This window comes from Pogoniulus pusillus, chromosome 10 (assembly GCF_015220805.1).
Source record: "Pogoniulus pusillus isolate bPogPus1 chromosome 10, bPogPus1.pri, whole genome shotgun sequence".
Taxonomy (NCBI): Eukaryota; Metazoa; Chordata; class Aves; order Piciformes; family Lybiidae; genus Pogoniulus; species Pogoniulus pusillus.
Genome location: NC_087273.1, coordinates 36,221,033 through 36,240,906, shown reverse-complemented (window position 1 = coordinate 36,240,906; position 19,874 = coordinate 36,221,033). Strand labels below are relative to the sequence as shown.

The following is a 19,874-nucleotide window of genomic DNA, read 5'->3' as shown; positions in this document are numbered from 1 at the left end:
ACTTTGAGTATGGGGTTTGGTTTTGGGGTCCTCACTACAAGAAGGACGTTAAGGTGCTGGAGGAGTTCCAGTGAAGGGCAGCAAACCTGGTGAAGGAGCTACAGAACAGGTCTTAGGAGCAACAGAGGCAACTGGAATTGTTTAGCCTGGAGAAAAGGAGGCTGAGGAGAGACCTGCCCTAAGTGGCCCTGCTTTGCAGAAGGTTGGACTCGATCTCTGGAGGTCCCTTCCAACCCCTAGTATTCTATGCCTGAAAGGAGGTTTTAATGAGGTGGTCGTCAGTCTCTTCTGGGGTGCATTAAAAGGGGTGTGGCTTTGTAGATCAAAAGAGGTTCTCCTGCCCCTCTACTCTGCCCTGGTGAGGCTGCATCTGGAGTACTGTGTCCAGTTCTGGGTCCCTCAGTTCAAGAGGAACAAAGAACTGTTTGAAAGTCCAGCACAGAGCCACAATGATGATGAAGGGAATGGAACATCTCTCTTACAAGGAGAGCCTGAGGGAGCTGGGGCTGTGCTGCTGGGAGACTGAGAGGTGACCTCATCAGTGTTTATAAATATGTGCAGGGTGAGTGCCAGGAGGCTGGAGCCAGGCTCTGCTGGGTGATGCCAAGTGACAGGACAAGGGGCAGTGATGGAAGTTGAGGCATAGGAAGTTCCATGGAAACATGAGGAGGAATTTTTTTTCCCTGTGAGGGTGACAGAGCACTGGAACAGGCTGCCCAGGGGGTGTGTGGAGTTTCCCTCCCTGGAGATATTCAAAACCCACCTGGACACATTGCTGTGTGATCTGTTCTAGGTGATCCTGCTTTGGCAGAAGGGTTGGATTGGATGAGCTTTTGAGGTCTCTTCCAGCCCCTGACATTCTGTGATTCTCTTAAGTAACAAATGACAGGGCAAAAGGAAGTGGCCTTAAGTTGTGTCATGGAAAGTTTAGATAGGATACTGAGAAAAAATTCTTCACTGATAGTGGTTAAACCCTGAAACAAGCTACCCAGAGAAGTGGTGGAGTCCCCATCCCTGGAGGTATTTAAAAGATGTGTGGACTTGGTCCTGAGTGACCTGGTTTAGCAGCACCCTTGGGAGTGTTGGGTTAATGGTTGGACCTTATGGTCTTAAAGGCCTTTTCCATCCTAACGAATTCTGTGTGCTCCTATGATCTGCTATCAGGAACATGTGCTGCAATTTGCCTTAAATACATATGGGAATTGTTTACTTTTAAAATGGGGTTTATTGCTCAGATTTGGTTATCTGACCCTACTTGTACAGTTGGCCTGTTTTGAAGACCCAGTTAGGATGCACATGTATAACCGAGTCCAGAAACCTGCCTTGAAGCACTCTTTGCTGTCCATTGAGGCTGCTGAAATTGAGACACTACTTTTTGTATCACATCAACTAGCTTAGATGAGTAGCTTGAAATCTTATCAGTAATGACTCACCTAAGTGTAGCTCTGTGCTACACAGGTGCATTATTCCATTTCCTGCGTCAACTCCAAAGATGGCATTTTAGAGCACACTCACAGGGTGAGCAAGTGAAGCATGTTAAAGAACACTTCTCTTCCCCTGCACAACACTTAACTCCTGCCCTCAAATCACACCCACTTCCTAATCTCTGGTGTGCTGCCTCTGGTTGCCCCACTTCTGGAAGTAAATGTGCAGTTCAATCCTGTTAATGGCAACTTTATGGCATCCTCAGTGACTCTTGTTTGGTTTTAAATTAGATGTTTAAGTATGGACTTTTTCACATCAACCAAACATCTTAGCTCCTGGGGGCATAAATAAAAACAGTGAACTTTTCCTAAGGAAGCAGGTTAAGATGTTTGGTTCTGATGCTGAGATTCCTTCGAATTCTGAATGTCCTTTGACATATCTGTATTCATCCTGTGAGGCCAAGCAGAGAAGTGCCACTTCAGTAACCACCACATCCATGATAGTGGCCAGGGAGTGAATACTTAAATAGCAGGTTGAACTTAATTTCTGCCTCTACTGGAGTGAAATGCAACTTAAAATATTCTCACCTGGCAGGCAGAGGAGTCAATATTGAGTCAGGCAAGACAGGAATCACTGTAGAGGAGTGTCTTGGGAAGAAGTATATAGCATGAGATCTTTACATAGGGCACAGAATCTTGAAGACCCACTACTTTAATTCTTAACTTCCCTGTGTGGTGAGTGGAATATGCTAGGCTGGGGAAGCATTTTGAATTAGAAGAACACTTAATTTTATGGTAAAAGGAGAGTTTTACTGCTTGATGAGGGATGGAGTATTTTTCTCTAGCATCTTTGTATTTAAATGGCAGAACCTCATGTATATCACAAGTAAGCACTGCAAATGGTGGTATTTGTGACTGATTTAATGTAAAGATTAGTGCAAATCAGCTAAGATACTTCAGCTTAAGTAGACTGCAGGGAAGGGTTGGTTTTAGGTGAAAGGATGGGCTCATAGCAAAAGGATTTTTTTCCTTTCAGGTTTATTTGGTTTATTCTATTTTTATTGCCATTAACAATAGTTCTGATTCATTCAAACTCTCTCTTTTTTTTTCCCCCATCAACATACCCTAAAATCTGACTATCTCTTTCTGTTTGGTGGGTTTGGTTTTGTTTGATTTTTCTGTTCTCTTCAGATTGTTCAGTTTGGCATGAATGAAAAAGTAGGGCAGATTTCCTTCGACCTCCCTCGCCAAGGAGACATGGTATTGGAGAAACCTTACAGTGAGGAAACTGCCAGATTGATAGATGAAGAAGTTCGCTCACTGATTAATATTGCCTATGACAGAACACTAAAGCTTCTGACAGAGAAGAAAGCAGAAGTGGAGAAGGTGAGCCTGACAGTATTCTTAGCTGCCAAGTTCCCGCTGGTAAGCCAGCATCTGGATTGAACTGGGTAGATTAAAAATAGGGACTGTGTAAATATATGAAGAAGTTTGCTCAAAAACTATTTGGTGGAAGCTTGAGAGTGTGTCACAAGACTTAAAATAAACAATAGGAATCTTCTCTTGTGTTGGAACACCTCTAAGGTTCTCATGAACGTGGTTTAACATCCCTTCCTCCTTATATGGTCAGTATTCATTTGGAAAGTTGGGAGGGAAGAGTCTGTCTATTAAAGTAAGCTTTAGTAGATGTGCTAGACAAGTGTGCAGCTTAGAAACCCCAAACACAGAATAGCAGCATTGCAAGTCATTAGGGTAGAAGCTCTGTAAGAAGGGAAGTACAACTTCCTTCCTTCAGTTTGCCTTTTACTCATGGGGTACTGAGCTCAGCTCTGGGGCACACAACATAAGACTGTGTGGAGCCCTTGGAGCAAGTCCAGAGGAGAGCTGTGATCAGGAGGCTGGGCTGGAGCATGTCTCCTATAGAGACAGGCTGAAAGAGATGGGATTGTTCAGCCTGGAGAAAAGAGGGCTTATTCTGACCTTTTGGTACTTAATTGTGGTCTATAAGAAAGATGAGGACAGTCCTTTGTAGCAGGACCTGTTGCAAAAAGACAAGGAATGATTGTTTTAAACTAAAAGAGGATGAATTTAGACTGGGTAAAAGGAAGAAATTCTTTACTGAGGGTAGTGTGAGACAGTGGTGGAGGTTGCCCAGAGAAGTTGTGGTTGCCCTCTGAAAGTGTTCAGGGCCAGGCTGAATGGAGTCTTGAGCAACCTGGTCCAGTGGGAGGTGTCCCTGCCTTTGGCAGGGAGGTTAGGTGATCTTTAAGGTCCCTTCCAAAGTTAAATAAAAATAACCTTCCTTTCCCTCTGGCTGCTCATGCTCTGCCTCACAGCAGCTGAGGTCACCCCTATGCATATTCTGGTCCTGCACCCTAGAAAGCCTGATGCAGCCAAAGGATATTTTTCCAGAACAGAGATCTTACTGACAAGAAGACAAGATTGTATGGAGCCAGTAAGTGGTGGTGTAGGAGGTCTCCATCCTGACTAATCACTGAAAATGGTTAAGTATTTTGTGTGTCACACAACTTCTTGCTCTTCCAGGTCGCCCTACGACTACTAGAGAAGGAAGTTCTGGACAAAAGTGATATGGTAGAATTGCTTGGCCCGAGACCATTTGCAGAGAAGTCTACTTATGAAGAATTTGTGGAAGGCACAGGAAGCTTGGATGAGGACACTTCACTACCAGAAGGCCTTAAAGACTGGAACAAAGAGCGTGAAAAGCAGAAAGAGGAGACAACAGATGAACAGGCTGCTAGGCAGATCACAGGAGGGATGCCATTTTAACTGCCAAGTGTGTGGTGACGTTGACTTTGTGCTCCAGACAAGATGCAAACTCACCTAGTTTGTACTTCAGAATATTTATTCAACCAAACTGTATTAGGGATGAGTGGAAGAGTGATCTCTTGTGGCGAGATAAGGATATTCTGCTCACCACCATCATCAGTTCACTGGTAAATGATGATCATCTTTCATTTGTCAGTTGAAGATACTTACATTGGATTTAAGCTGCAGAGGAATGCCAGAACCGAGCCTTTCAAACGCTGAAACAGTTCAGATTCATGCACAAACCTTGTGGCACTGGTCTCTCTTTTTTAAAATGTATGTGAGCTTACAAAAATTAAAGGGTTTTTGATTATTAATCTAAAGTATGCCTCTATGTGACCTGTTTGGCCCCTTCTGCACCCCTCCAAAAAAAAAAGACTCATACAAAATGCATTGTTGAATGCTTAGCCAAAAGTCTGGTCTTAGAAAGTACAAGCTTTGCAAAATGATCAGCTCTCTGCTCTGACCCTTTTCCCCCTCCACCTTTCATTCTAATTTTAGGAAGAATTTCTCTACAGAGAACTGCCCTGTAAGTTGACAGTGGAACTGGGCACCCACCTCAGTATTTCAGAGTGTACTCATGGTTCAGTGTCTTTAAGTCCAAAACTCAGTTTGGCTCCTGCAGTTTTATTAGTCAATTTTTTACAGAGTTCTGTAAGATATTGAACATATGAATGTGTTGTGTAAATACAGTTTGAGTCAATAAAATCAGGACTTTTCTGAACAAAGCTTCTCCATCTTTCGTGATGGTTTCTTGGCGTAGAATTTAGACCAATACAAAATTTCCTCTTAACCATAAGATTTTGTTAAATTAGGGTAGTGATGTGATGATCTCAAATACCAAAACTAAAGGTGATGAATCGGTGTCAGATTTTCATAGTGGTTTGCTTAACCTACAGCTGCTTTTTTTTTCCCCTCTGTTTAGCTGAATACAGTTGTCTCTGCATAGTCATCTGCTGCTGGCTGGCTGGTGCTAAGGATTTAGTAACCACAGAATTCAGCTTTTCAGCTGAAAAGAGGGAGAATCACAGAATATACCCAAGAGACTGCTGGAGATCACCTACTCCAACCTGCCCCTACCAGAGCAGGGTCACAGAGCAGGTTGCCCAGGATCACAATGTCCAGGTAGGTTTTGAATCTATCCAGGGAAGGAGGCTCCACAACCGCTCTGGGCAGCCTGCTCCAGCACCCTCACAGCAAAGAATTTTATCCTCATGTTCAGATAGACCCTCCTGTGTTCCAATTTGTGCCTACTGCTCCTTGTCCTATTGGGCACCACTGAAAAGAGTCTGGCCCCAGCCTCTTGTCCCCTGCACCCTTTGTTGATCAGCATTGGTAAGATGCCCTCTGAATCTTCTCCAGGTTCAACATCTGGTGTCTCGTCCTTTCCTCCTCAGAGAAATGGTCCAGTCCTCTCATCTTTGCAGTCGGTCTCTGCCAGGCTCTCCAGTAGTTCTTTGTCTCTTGAACTTGGAAGCCCAGAACCAGACAGAATATTCTAGGGCAGGGTAGAGGGGGCACATCTCCCTCAAACACATTCTTGATTCACCCTAGGACCCCCATTGCTCTTGGCCAGGAGGGCACATTGCTCACTCATGGTGAACTTAACAGCATTCCCATGTCCTTCTCTGCAGAGCTGCTTTCCAGCAGGTCTAACCTGTGTTGGTGTGGGGGATTATTTCTCCCCAGGTGCAGGACCCCTACCCATGCCCTTGTTGAACTTTCATTAGATTCCCCTTTGCCCAGCCCTCCAGCCTGTCCCGGGCTCACTGGATGGCAGCACAGCCTGATGGTGTGTCAGCCTCTCCTATATCATCAGCAAACCAGCTGAGAGTATACTCGCTCCATCCTTTCTTTCAGGTCATTGATAAATGTGGCTGAGGGGTGGAGTGGTAGTTAACTCAGAGAGGAGAATGAACCAAGCTTCTCTGCTAAACAACTTTCTCAAGGCTTATGGCTGATAGGGCAGGTTAAGGGATTTACTAGTGATTGATCCCATCTGTACATGGCAGCATACTGGAAAGCAGTGGGATGGCAAAGGAAAAAGTTGTCTCTGAAAGGTCAGAGACAAGCTCTTTGCTTGGCTTATGTGGAGTAAATTGTTTATGGAAATTATTCTGGGGTCATTATTTTTCCTTAATGCTGAAGCTGTTGCTGTGTGAGATGTCTGGCTCTGGTGGAGAGCAACAAGGGAAACAACAAATACAGCAATTTGGGGCATAGTTACTGGGCATTTTTAGGTGTATCTTTGTTGGGTTTGCTGTAGAACAAATGTTAAACAGGAAAGCATCCTGAATAAGGCAAAACTTCAGTTCCTTTGTTTCTGCAGTGAAAAAATGTCCTGGTTTGAGCTGGAACAGATCTAATTCAGTGATTTGATTTCTCAGTTCAGGGCATGTTTGCACAGGCAGTGGCTGCTTCTAGCAGTGAGAACAGTGTTGAGGAGAATTAGCACCAAGGGTTAGGGTGCAGAAATATTCTTGCCCTAGACTTAGAGACCAAGGTCACTGCTAGATGCTCTGTGCTATATTGGGGTGCAGTAAGAGGTGGCACCTCTGGGAAGAAACAGATAGGACAAGTGACCCTAAAATGATCAACAAGGGGTATCATCTTCAGGACCAAGCTGAGGGACCATCATGATCAAGAAGCCTCTTCAGTGTCTGAGGAGATTGCTCTCCATTCTGCCTTTGATCCCAATCCATGAGTTCCCAAATCTAGTTGCAGAATCCAGCTCCTAAATTTGATTCCTATCTGCTGCTGAGTCCAGTCTGGGACTTTCCCAGTGTCAGCCCATAGCAGTCGTGGTGGTGATGTCATCAGCAGGTTGGGTTCCATATTCATTTGTATCTATTTCATGTTATTATTTTCATTAAGTCTTTTTCTTTCCCAGCCCCTCAGTTTCTCTCCCCTTTTCCCTTTCTCTTCCCTTTGGGAAGGCAGAGATTCACAGAGAGCCTCTGGCATTCATCTAGTGGCAGACCCAGCTGGAACCCTTGACAAAAGTGGGGAATTATTTATTGCAGTAGTGAACTTGCTTTGTAAAACTTCAGTCCTGCACACAGGCTAAAAGCAGTGACTGATCTGTGTGCAGGTGCTCCAGTGCTGCCCCTTACCTGTATCCTGTGTTAATCCCTTGTTTGTTTTATTCCACTCACCCCATTTAGCTCAGCGCTTCTTGTTTGGAATAGGCCATGTGTCCTAGGGCTGAAGACCAAGTGTGTTTGTGTTGTAAAGGCCAGAATCCCACATTTCCTCATTCCTTACTTAAAAATCAATACATATTTTTTAAGAAACCAACAATCAAAAAATCAAAACCCCAAATCAAAACAAAAAGACCCCAAATAGAATCAGTCAATCCCTCCAGAAAGTTCTCTGGCCTAATCCTTCACCATGGCACTACGAGAAAGAACAGTAGAAAGTACTTCTTCTTCCTCCCTGTTTGTGCTGTCTACTTCAAAATTTCACTCTTGTTTAGTTCCATCATGCAGTTAATGAGCATGTGGTAATGTCAAGGAGAGGCAAAGTCCTCTGACCCTTCTTCTTTTAGAGCATTAACCAGCTTGGTGTAATCTTACCTCACTCAATATTTTGTGCCAAAAGTGGCAGAATTTGACTGTGCTGAGAGTTTAGAAGCAAAGCAAAGACAGGAAAACAAAAAAAGAAGCCATTTACACAATCTGCTTCTTTAGTGGAGACTGTTAGCTTCCTTCTGCTCACAAATTTCAGACTTCAAGTGGCTTAACTTGAATCAAGAAAATCAAGTTTAGTCTCTGTTGTGGCTGCCAGTGAGGCTGCATTAATGTTTATTGCAAACATGGAGTGGTGCTGCTTCAACTAGCAGGGGCTTGTTGAGGATGCAGCCACTGAGATCCTTGCTCCTTGCAATGCTGGGAGAAGGAGCAGGTCTAAACCCCCTTTCCTAGCCTGATGCTGTTTCCAGGAGGTGAGACACAAGTGGTGTCACTGGTGCAGGCTCCTGAGTTTTCCCCTGGTGCTGGTAGAGGTGTTTGTGTCCGGGCAGTAATGGGAGCTGTGCTTCTAGCCCTTCCTGGGTCTGAACCATCTGTGTATTTCTCTCTGGCCAGATGCAAAGCAGTAAAAAGGAGAGAAAAAAGAAGATGGTTGGACACAAAGAAAGAGTGCAGATATCTGGGCTGAAAAGCTAAGGGGAAAAACACATTGGGTGAAGAGCATGGAAAGAAGAGGAACTAAGCTAGGTGAGACTGAGCTGATAGATTTCAGAACCATAAAGAAGTTTCCAAGGAAAAAGCAGGAAGCTATCTGAAAGGAGCACAGCTGAAGGAGTTGTCCACCAAATCCATGACTAAAACAATTTCCAGTTTTCTGTGAGGTAGGGAAGATGATTAGAGTTGGTTGACTGAAGTGTTTGTGCTTCACATGTCTTTCTCACTGCTTACACTCAAGCTGCTCCTCTGATGGTGTTCCTACTACAGGTTCCTGGGTTTATTTTGGTGGGTTGGATTTTTTCCAAGATCAGATAGATCTCTCTCTCCTTATTTTTCTAAAGAGGGCATTAGTTTGCCTCCCACACCTCCACACATTCTTGAAATTCACATTAAACAGCTGCAAGTAAACACATGTGAAACCATGGCTAAGAGTCAAAGCAGGACCAGAGGACATTTGTTAGGGCTGGATTCCTCAGAGTCTATACTCTGTATTTTGAGTCAGTGTGTTAAAAGCAAGAAAAAAGAGGCTGATTCACCAAGTGAACAAGTCAGTTATTTAGGAACTCCAAGCTTCCTGCCATTTTAAAAGTTTTAACATTTCACCCCCCAGTAATATCAGAATTTGTTCTGGGACCTAGTTAGGAATTCAGTATTAGGACCAAATGCAGCTCCCCTGGCTGTAAGATGGTTGGTTCTCCTCAGCCAGCAGAAGTTATGCCACTGCTTGAACCAAAAAGCCAGTGCCACAGCTGTACCCTGGCAGGCTCTGAGTCTGACACACGTTCTCTCCCCCACCTCCAAAGCTGACAACCTGCCATGTACAAAGCACCAGCTACACTAACTTTAATAGCTTTATTCCCAATGCATTTTGCTCTACATTCCACTAAGTTCTCTTTAATGCTTTAGCTTCACCTCATGCCGTGATAAATAAACAGCCACAGCATTTACAAAATGCACATTTAAAGGTGTTCTACTCCTACATCCTCTAGGCATGATGAAGCACTGCAAAGAATTGTGAATTTGCTGACTCCATCATGACCCTTCAGAAAAATAACCAGCCAGGCCCTCCCAGTCTGCCCACACACCTACCTACACCAAAACCAGTTTGGTTGCTGTGTTCCAACTGTGCCTCTTCAATCATGAAGTCAGTTTATGTGGGAAAAAAAAACCTGTGCTTGATTAAATTGAGTTTAAGTCTATTTCTGTGTAGAAAATTGGGCAGGCAGCTTCAGCTCGAGTGATTTAAGTTAGTTGGTTCATACACTTCACAAATACCACCTCCCTCCCTGAATCCCAAACTAACAAAACAAAACATCACTCTGTTAGGAGCAACGGATCTTTGGAAATGCCACTGTTTGCAAAGTGCCTTTTTAAGTATTGAGCAACACTTCTGCTTAGAAAGTGCCTCTGAAGGCAAAAAAAAAGCAAAGAGTTGCTGAAACATTTAAAGTTTGGCTTTCCGGAGGGTTTCTCTTTTGTTTGCTTGTTTTGTTGCCTAGAAACTGACCTAAATAAGAGCCTCCACGTAGACAGAGTGTTCCCTGGTAGAGGCTGTCTAATGGAGGAGGGCTGTTTAATTGATATGAGCAGGACCATAAAGCATGCACATAGAGTGAATGCCCAGCAGCCCCTCTGTCCAGGCAGCAAGGACAGAGATCCTTCTGTTTCAGCTTTAAGCCAGGCATAAGCTGTTCATCTTTCACCTTGCCAGCTGGTTTGAATACTGGGGATAAACATTTTTACTTGTACTGTAATGTGTCCAGTGCTTCAACTTATCTAGGTAACAAGACTCTCTAGCTGTGATGAAGTGGTAAATCCAGGCAGCAGCATCTATCATCCCCTCTCCCACTATTTTCTGTGGAGTATCTGAATTTCAGTTCTCTGGGCTGGGTAGAACCTAACAGGAATAACTGGTGACAGCCAGAAAGCAAGATGTTGAGATGTTCTAAAGGTCCTTAAAGACCTTACAACAAAGGGATAGATTTTACACATAGAATCTGTGATTATGCAGCAGCAAGTGATGAAGTCACACAGCTTAAAGCCAGCCTCTATCCTGCAGCTCACTGAGTAGTTCTATAGCATTGACTGCCCACAACACTTTAGCTCAAGAAGATACTGATCCTTTTTATTTTGGTTTTGTAGAGGACTGGAGTCAGATATCACTGTTAGCAGTTACTGTACAGAATAGCTACAAGCTTTTTCTCCTTTTCATTATGGATAGATTCTGTTCCTGGCAGTTTAGTATTGTACATTCAGTACAAAAGGAATACTTCAAACCCACAGGATTTTATTCCTCAGAATTGGATCAAAATAGTGCAGCTCTCTTTTGTATTTTTTTCATGCCTATCTTACATCTTCTCTCATACAACTTCAGGGAGGACAAATTTTGGAAAAGAAAAAAAGGCTAAAAGAAAACAAAACCAAGAGATCCTAAAGCAACCATCTCAGTGTTCAGACTCTTAGGCCAAAGTCTTGACTGAATGCTTTACATTTGTCTCATTGATAGAAGTAGCCTGATTTCCAGAAATGCTGAATGTCCTCAGTGACTCTGAAGAGCACCTCTAACACCTGAAACTCAAGCTCCTGATTTCTTTGCAGCTTAAATATGGATTCACAAGCCTAATTATTAGAAATCCTGGTCTGAGAATTTGGCCTGGCAAATAGCACTCCTCATTTCTTTATTCATTGATTTCTTCTTCATCATCTTCAAATGCTTCCTCTCCATCGTTTGCTGTTGCCTCTTGGTATTGCTGATACTCCGAAACCAGATCATTCATGTTGCTTTCTGCTTCTGTAAATTCCATTTCATCCATGCCCTCTCCTGTGAACCAGTGGAGGAAGGCCTTTCTCCTGAACATGGCTGAAAACTGCTCCGAGATCCTCTTGAAGAGCTCTTGGATAGCAGTGCTGTTGCCAATGAAAGTGGAAGCCATCTTGAGGCCACGTGGAGGTATGTCACACACTGCCACCTTGACGTTGTTTGGGATCCACTCCACAAAGTAACTGCTGTTCTTGTTCTGAATGGCCAACATCTGCTCATCAACCTCCTTCATGGACATGGGACCGCGGAAGACAGTAGCCACCGTCAGATATCGCCCGTGTCTCGGGTCGCAGGCTGCCATCATGTTTTTGGCATCAAACATCTGCTGGGTGAGCTCTGGAACAGTGAGTGCTCGGTACTGCTGGCTGCCTCGGGCTGTCAGAGGGGCAAAGCCTGGCATGAAGAAGTGAAGGCGTGGGAAAGGGACCATATTTACTGCCAGCTTCCGCAGGTCGGCGTTGAGTTGGCCTGGAAAACGCAGGGATGTGGTTACCCCGCTCATGGTAGCAGACACCAAGTGGTTTAGATCACCATAGGTCGGAGTGGTGAGCTTCAGGGTGCGGAAGCAAATGTCATACAAAGCTTCGTTGTCGATGCAGTAGGTTTCATCTGTGTTTTCAACCAGCTGGTGGACTGAGAGCGTAGCATTGTAAGGCTCCACCACTGTGTCAGAAACCTTGGGGGAGGGCATGACACTGAAGGTATTCATTATCCTGTCTGGATATTCCTCTCGGATCTTGCTGATGAGCAGGGTTCCCATGCCAGACCCTGTCCCTCCTCCCAGGGAATGAGTGAGCTGAAATCCTTGCAAGCAGTCGCAGTGTTCACACTCCTTTCTGACTACATCGAGCACGGAGTCAACCAGCTCTGCCCCTTCTGTGTAGTGTCCTTTAGCCCAGTTGTTTCCTGCACCGGTTTGTCCTAGAAGAACATACAATAAAGGAAGAAATGATACAAAATTATTGGCAAGGTTTGGCTTTTGCATGCCAAATGTCTTCATATCTGTAGTAAGAGCTGCTATAAATTTGTCAGGTGGACAACTGTGCTCTCCAGTTTGACCTACACATATCTTTGGAAGTACCAACATAACCTTTTTATCTCTCCTTTTGCCTCAGATTCCTGGTAGTTTTTATTTATGCCTTTGAGAGTTTTCTTTCTTGGTATTTAATCTTGCAATGAAGGCCTTGCCTCTTTGATCTGAAAGCTTTCACACTCCCAGTCCTGCCTGTTCCACAAGCACAGGCTGACTGTTTAAATATTTTCTATTTATAAGGGCCATGATCTACATGAAGCTAAATCACAGAAACACATGTCTAAAGTAAAGCTTCTTGGACTGTTTCTGTGAGACACAGAGGTATTGTTCTAATTCAAGGATAAGGCTGGGCTTCAAGAGTCCTATCTAACTTGTTACATCAACAACTATGATTACCTAGCCTGAATGGAAACACCAACCAACAGAAGCCTCAAGAAGAAAAAAACTTGGGAGTTAAGTGCCTTGCTTATTCTGGTTTCCCTGCAAGCTCACTGTTCTCCACATTCCACAAAGCAACTTGCAGAATTGGATTACTGACATTTCAAGAGCACCTCATTTTCTCCCCAGGGCTCCCATTTTTCTTCTATGTATCACTCTAGTTTATTAAGACAGACAGTCTGGATCCTTTGCTACATCACTATGTTGTTATTACTTTGATAACAAGGAGGGTTAGGTGGGGAACCAGTTTTTTAATGCCTCTGTTCCTCACAGTGACTACTCCAGGCATAGACTGTACCACTCACTTTGTGGTGCTGCTGTGAGTGCAATTCAGAAAGCAACCATTTCAGAATTAGGTATAGAGCTGCCAGCTCCTGTCCTGTTCTCCAAGGCCTTCCCCTTCCTTCCCATTCCATGTCCCATTTAAATTCCCTGTGCACCAATGAACCAGGGAAATTGCTTGCTGGGATATTGTTTAAATATGATGCACTTTATTTTCACTGTATAAAAGTTTGGTTTCCTCATTATGTTCTGGCTTAGTTAAGGCATTGTTCCATATGTTGCTGTATTTTTCTTTCTTTGAACCTCAGGATCTCAGCACTTCCTGCCCAGCTGGGCAAAGCACAAAAGTAATGTCCTTCCACAATTAAATATGCCTGTAACCATCTGCTGTCTGCCTGAGCAGATCCCTACTACAGATAGGGCTGCACATGGACAAGCAGTTTGCACCCCAAGGTGCAGAAGGATCCTAACAAAGGCAAATTCTGAGTTTAGGACTTTATTTTGCCAATTGCCCTGTGTGCAAGCATCATATCATCCTTCTTCAGTGGACTGTGAGAGTGGAGAATAGAAGGGAATGAGGAAGAGGAAGGAAAGAGGAGAATGGAAACTATTATCACAAATGTGGGAAAGATCTCTCCATGGGGAAAACAGAACCAAGAGAGAGATGGTGAAAGCCCCATCCCTGGAGGTTAGTTTAAGGCCAGGTTGGATGAATCTCTGAGCAACCTGATCTAGCGTGAGGGCTTCCTGCCCATGGCATGGGGGTTGGAACTAGATGATCCTTGAGGTCCCTTCCAGCCCTGACAGTTCTCTGATTCTGATTTGCCCAGAGTCCCAAATATTTTAGTTTTAAAATTTCCTGCTGGCACATGTATGTGCCCAGTAATCCAATACTTCCAAACCCACTGGCTCTGCTGCAATGTAAGACCCACCACAACCACACAGAACATTTACAACCAGCCTTGGAAGTTCCAGACTTCTAACCCATAAAAACACAGTACAGTCTGGAGGTGCCATGGCTCTGATAAGGCTTCCCTGCTCCTGGACATTTTGATCACAACCTGTGAAACCCTACCCTCCACTTACCAGCTACCAGACCTTTGAAAAATCTCAGAAAAACACATAAAATGATCAAATTCCACCAAGACTAAGCCTCTAGGTGGAAAATAAGTGCCTGTCCATAAAAATCAGGCCCTGGAAGTTCTTTTCACAGCCTTGGAAGCCCTGCATTATGTGAAGTCCATCTCCAGCATCTGCCTTTTCTTGCTGTGTGTTTACCAAGACCTGAAGTCATCTACACAAAGCAATCCTGCAACTCATCTGCACTCTTGGTATGTCCCAGCTCCTTCTGCCACCATTTCTTTCTGCAGCACCCTGTATGGTTACCACACATGTTCAGGTCAAGCTGCACATGCACAAAAGCCATTTGTCTAACAGCCTGGCTTTTTTCATTCCTAAAATGGCAGCTATTTCCTGCAATCTTCTTCCACTCCTCTCCCCTCTTCACAGCTTGCAACAAAAGATAAACCTGGGAAGGGAGATTAGCAGCTTGCACACTAACATTTAGAAGCCTGGTATGAATGCCCTTAGGGCAGAACATGTGGTATCATTTGGAGAGGGAAGGACAGCTCCTGTGGCTGGCTAAAAGCTGGTTTGAAGTTGCTCTTTACCAGCTCAGAAAACTTACACTGGGGTGGTGTCTACACAGCAAAGCTAGCAAGGGTGTACACAGGCAGAAAGTGACAAGTGCAAAAATGAACAAATGGAAATTGGGTGTCAAGAGAAGATGCATCAGAGTGCACAGCAGTTCTGGTGGGCAACCTGATGCTGGCAGAAGGCTATGAGATCCGCTGCTCTCATACAACAAAGTCATTCCAGCTGCACTTCCTCACCTTTTCACAGAGGCACAGAATGCTTTAGGTTGGAGCACACTATGAAAGGTCATCTAGTCCAACCCTGCCCTGCCCTGAGCAGCAACATAGTGAGCTAAAACAGGTTGCTCAGAGGCCAGTCCAATCTGATCTGAAATGTTCCCCAGAATGGGGCTTTTACCACCTCTTTGGGCAACCTGGGCCAGGGTTTCAGCATAAAACATTTCTCCCTTCCACCTAGTTGAAATCTCCCCTCTTTTAGTTTAAAAACATCACCTCTTGTCCTGTGACACCAGGCCCTGCTAAAGATTGGCCCCATCTTTCTTAAAGGCCACCATTAAGTACTGTAAAGTCCCAATAAGATCTCCTCTGCAGCCTTCTCTTCTCCAGGCTGAATAACCCAAACTCTCTCAGCCTGTCCTCAGAGCAGAGTTGTTGCAGGTTTGCATCATTTCTGTGACCTACTCTGGACCTGCTTCAATAGTTTTTATATCCTTGTTGTGCTGAGGACTCCAGAGCTGGACCCAGCACTGCAGGTGAGGTCTCACCAGAGCAGAGGAGCAAAATCACCTCCTGTTGGCCCCATCTTTAGACCACTACCTTGTCAACATAAGTGTTAAAGCACAAGCATTATTTTTTGTGTCCATCTCAATCTCTTGCTGGTCTAAGCTAAAATTCTTGTATCTGGAGCATGTGATCTTGCACTCGTCATAGCTGGAGTGTTCCTTGCCACGCAGAAATGATCACTCACAGGTGTATACAAGCAGGGGTGAAAAATATCTCCATCAGAATGAGCTCAAACAGCCTGGGGTACAGCAAGTATGGGACTGCCAGCCTCTGCCACAAAATGCTTTGTGGGCCCAGAGGTTTTTTTAAAAGCAAACCCAAAATGCTTTGTTGGCTTTTGACACAGAGAATCATTACTTCAGCGCTCAGGCAGCCGTTCTGCATTATTCAGCAGGTTGGGAGAGCAGTGCCTGATGCTGGCAGGGGTCTGTGTCAGATAGGAGTTGATCACATGCTGTTGGTTCATTGTTAGCTTGGCAGGAAGGAAGTACAGTGAACTGGACTGTTGTTGAAGACAGTCTGAGTTGATTTTGCTCTGGTTTTACTGGTGGTTTGCCAAACTGTAAAGATGCCATTCAGGTATTTCTATAGGTCCAGTAAATTTACTTTCAGAGGGCTTATGTGACCCATGGATGAGAAAGGGAGAGAAAGGATAAACCTGAATAGAGAAACATGCTTCATAAAGCTGCCTCTATCTATGGTTTTTCTCCCCAAGCTTACTTATACATGTTGTAACAAGTTCTTTTGAAAGAAACCTGCCATGGTGCATACAAAAGACCATTATGGACAGCATCGATAGTTTAAATCAATTAAGGAGTTAAAATAACTCTGTATGGCTTCTTACTCCCCACCTCAACAGGAACAACCCAGGCTTAAGTTTGTTTTATACCACCCAAATAATGTTTATCTTTTCTATGTCAGTCCCTGGCATGGTTCCTTGCTTATGTTAACACAATATCCCAAACCAAGTGACAACCTAAGTTTGCCTTGGCAGGAGGTAATGTGATTTGTAGCTAGTGCAGACCTGGAAACCAAAAGGACAGGAGAGTTCTCGTGGTTGCTTTCATTCAGACCTCCTGTTACAGCAGTGCAACACTTAACCTTCACACACTGTTTCTTTAGTCATAGGGACCAGTAACACTTCTGTACTTTGTAAAGGTGCTATGAATTTTAATCCTGGTAATGTGCATTTTTAAGCCCAGATGGAAAGTAGCACAGAAGTTGAAGTGACACAGTAAAGGCTAGAACTCTCTGCAAGAACACTGCAAAGCCAGGAATTCCCCACATGCTCTCAGTTTGTTCCTCATTAGGTTGAAAAATAACCCAGTAACTGGCCATATATGACAATGCTTTCCATATTTCAGTTGCTCTTCCTCCAACGTTCACTGTTAAGGATCTGCTGAAAAAATTGACTTACACAGTCTATAAACAAATTCATGCTCAAGCACTTAGTGGGAATTCAAGCAAAGAGTACTTTTGGGTGGTTTGTGGTTGAGGTTTTTTTCTTCCCCCTCCATTTTCTGTGGAATTTCCACACATTTTGTTGTAAAGAAGTGAGCTCAGGATTTCTCTGGAGTTCCTATACAAGGAAAGCAAATGTACTTTACCTGAATACTGTAGAACATTTTCAGTTGTTCACTAAATGAAGGAATGATTAAGAGCTAAGACAATCTTTTAGCTAAGAATCTTTTAGCTGACTTACACATCACTGCAATCACATTGTTAACCTATTAGGATTCCTCAGTGCTAACGATCACTTTGGAATAGCTCAAATGCTTTTGACCATTCACTTGGTCATCAAACACCTGTTGGATGGTTTTGTTTTCTTAAAAGTGTGGTCCACATACCAAAGATGAAGTTATCAGGCCGGAAGAGCTGACCAAAAGGACCAGACCGCACACTATCCATGGTTCCTGGCTCCAAGTCCACCAAAACTGCCCTTGGAACGAATTTCTGGGCTGCAATAGAATACAAACATGCCCTTAATCTCCTGAAATAACAGTTATGGCTCTCAATACATAAATACATTATGTCTTAACATTATTTGTCTAATATAGATTGGACTTACATAAATATTTCCTATACAGAAAGGCATGGTGGTAAAAAAAAAAACCAGGAACAAATCAATCCTGCTGGAGAGACAGACCTGACATCTCTGGGGTCGTATAGATGATTTATTACATCTTGTAAGCTCTTTCTAATTAGAAGAAAAATGGTTAATGTGTTCGTTATGACCAAGTAGATAATTTATTCTGTGAATGAGTTGAGAGAAGGGTGTAAGTCCAAATGATCTTAACACACCTCACAAACTTTTATGCTTGAAGGATTCATCACCACTGAAAGGGGCTGCTTGGTGGCAAAGAGGAGTAAATCAGCACATCTACCACAAAGCACAAAGTAAAGTGCCTCCAGTTCAGGACACTCAGGTAAGTAATATGAATTAACTTGACATGGACAGAATATGCAACATTAGTACTTGCAGGTACATGCTAACAGACCAAAGGCCTCGTGATCCTCATTTTACACAGCTAACGCCCTTCAACACTGGAGTGACTCAGAGGACTTGGGAGCCTTTAGTATCTTATTATTGACTTCTCCATTACCTGTGACCCAATCCTTCTAGTCACAAAATCAAGAATAGAATACTATAGATGCAGGCTCCTATAACCACCCGTTTAATTTGGGGTGATTGATAAGACACATCTGATGAAATCAGGTAAACACCTAGCAGTGATGAATAACAAACTTTCACCTCCAGACCATGAGGACAGTCCCTTGTGCTAGTTCTCACCTACTGGAGAAGACTACACCCAGTTACCAGTCTCAAGTTGTGCCGGGGGAAGTATAGGCTGGATGTTAGGAGGAAGTTGTTGGCAGAGAGAGTGATTAGCATTGGAATGGGCTGCCCAGGGAGGTGGTGGAGTCACCATCCCTGGAGGTGTTCAAGAAAAGCCTGGATGAGGCACTTGGTGCCATGGTCTGGTTGATTGGCCAGGGCTGGGGGATAAGTTGGACTGGATGATCTTGGAGGTCTCTTCCAACCTGGTTGATTCTATTCTATTCTATAAGAAAGTAGGTAATTTTTGTGTGTATAGTGGGGTGAGCTGGGGGGCTAATGGCATGGAAGGAGTGAAATTCCTGTGCTACTTCCTTCCTACCCGTTCCCCGTCCCGCACCCCTCCTCATCCCACACTTACAGGATGATTCATTGTAGTAGACGTTGATCCTTTCCAGCTGCAGCGCTGAGTCACCGACATAGCCTCCGGCTGGGTCAATGCCATGCTCATCACTTATCACTTCCCAAAACTAAGGGAGGAAAAGGAGATGAGGGTTGGGAACTCCCCCGCGGAGCACCGCGGGCCCTGCCCAGAGCCCGGGGCGGGGTGGGGGAGATAGCTCCGTGGCTCGGCCAGGCCGCAGCTGCCGGATTCCTGGCGTGCCCGGGACTGAGCTGCAGGATCAAACCGGGCAGGCACCGGCAGTCAAACCCAGGCGGTGCACAGCGGCCCCACGCCGCCTCCGGCTGCTCGGAAGGGGCCGCTCGGGCTTCTGCCGCCCTTGCCGCTTGTGAGGCACGGCTCGGGCGGTGCAAAAGAGCGGTTTGCAAAGCAATCGCGGCTGGGGCTCTGCGCTCCTCAGAGCCTTTTATGGGCACAGGGGGACGCGCGGCGGCCCGAGCGTGCTCCGCGCCCCTCGGCAGCGGCCGGGACGGCAGCGTGGGCGAGGGTGAGGGCTGGCTGGCACAACCCGGCCCCACGGGGCCAAGCAGCCCGGAGAACCGGCCCGGTAAGGGCAGCGGGGCTGGCCATGAGGGACGGATGGGACAACCCAGCCCCCGCGGGGCCAGAACAGCTCAGAGAAGCGGTCTAAGAAACGCTGAGAGGCTCTGCAAGCGACGGGGTAGGCAGCGGCGGCCCCGGCTGCCCTCAGGCTCACCTTGGTGCCGATCTGGTTCCCGCACTGGCCCGCCTGGATGTGCACGATCTCCCTCATGGCAGCGCCGCCGCTCGCCTCAGCTTTCCCGCCGCTGTGCGCGGCGCGGCCCGGCCGGGCGGTGCTTTATGCGCTCTGAGGCGGCGCCGGCGCCCGCTCCCCGCCCGCTTCGTTCCCTGCTCCCCTCCCGCTCCGCGCTCGGCGCCGCCCTCAGCCCCGCAGGGCCGCGGCAGGGGCCGGCACCTGCTTTGGCGCGGCGACCCCTCGCGTTGCTCTCTTCGAGGGCGTTCTCCTGTCACAGAGGTGGCTGCCTTCCGCGCTGCCCTCCTCAGGAAGCGCCGAGTTGCCCCCTCCACCCCTCCAGGGGTCCTGTCCCTGCTGCGTGCAGGGGGCACACGGTGGCTTTCGGCTGGTGCTGCTTGGCCTGCTCCGGCAGCTGGCAACTTTCACTGAGGTGGCAACGTCCGAAGACGTGGGTGGACCTCCTCAGCG

The 19,874-nt window shown here is 45.6% G+C and overlaps 2 protein-coding genes and 1 long non-coding RNA gene across 5 annotated transcripts in view; 2 read left to right on the top strand and 1 right to left on the bottom strand.

The window, feature by feature from the left end:
• AFG3L2 (AFG3 like matrix AAA peptidase subunit 2) overlaps positions 1-4,978 on the top strand; it is a 29,461-nt gene extending 24,483 nt beyond the window's left edge. For all 3 annotated transcript variants that reach the window (XM_064150251.1, XM_064150249.1, XM_064150248.1), the window contains exons 16-17: positions 2,616-2,810; positions 3,969-4,978. In XM_064150251.1, coding sequence (XP_064006321.1) covers positions 2,616-2,810; positions 3,969-4,211 — 438 coding nt within the window. In that variant the 3' untranslated portion in view covers positions 4,212-4,978. The remainder of the gene's footprint in view (positions 1-2,615; positions 2,811-3,968) is intronic.
• Positions 4,979-5,074: 96 nt separating this feature from the next.
• Positions 5,075-9,393, top strand: LOC135178886 (uncharacterized). The gene is made up of 2 exons (XR_010303776.1): positions 5,075-5,375; positions 8,336-9,393. It is a non-coding gene; the product is annotated as an uncharacterized LOC135178886 (long non-coding RNA).
• A 1,148-nt stretch (positions 9,394-10,541) lies between these two features.
• TUBB6 (tubulin beta 6 class V) lies at positions 10,542-19,500 on the bottom strand. Its single transcript, XM_064150255.1, has 4 exons — positions 19,386-19,500; positions 18,647-18,755; positions 17,297-17,407; positions 10,542-12,179 (listed from the first exon to the last, which is right to left on the bottom strand). Exons 1-4 carry the CDS (start codon positions 19,440-19,442, stop codon positions 11,116-11,118), a joined length of 1,341 nt encoding a protein of 446 aa, XP_064006325.1. The 5' UTR covers positions 19,443-19,500; the 3' UTR covers positions 10,542-11,115.
• Between the last annotated feature and the right edge of the window lie 374 nt (positions 19,501-19,874).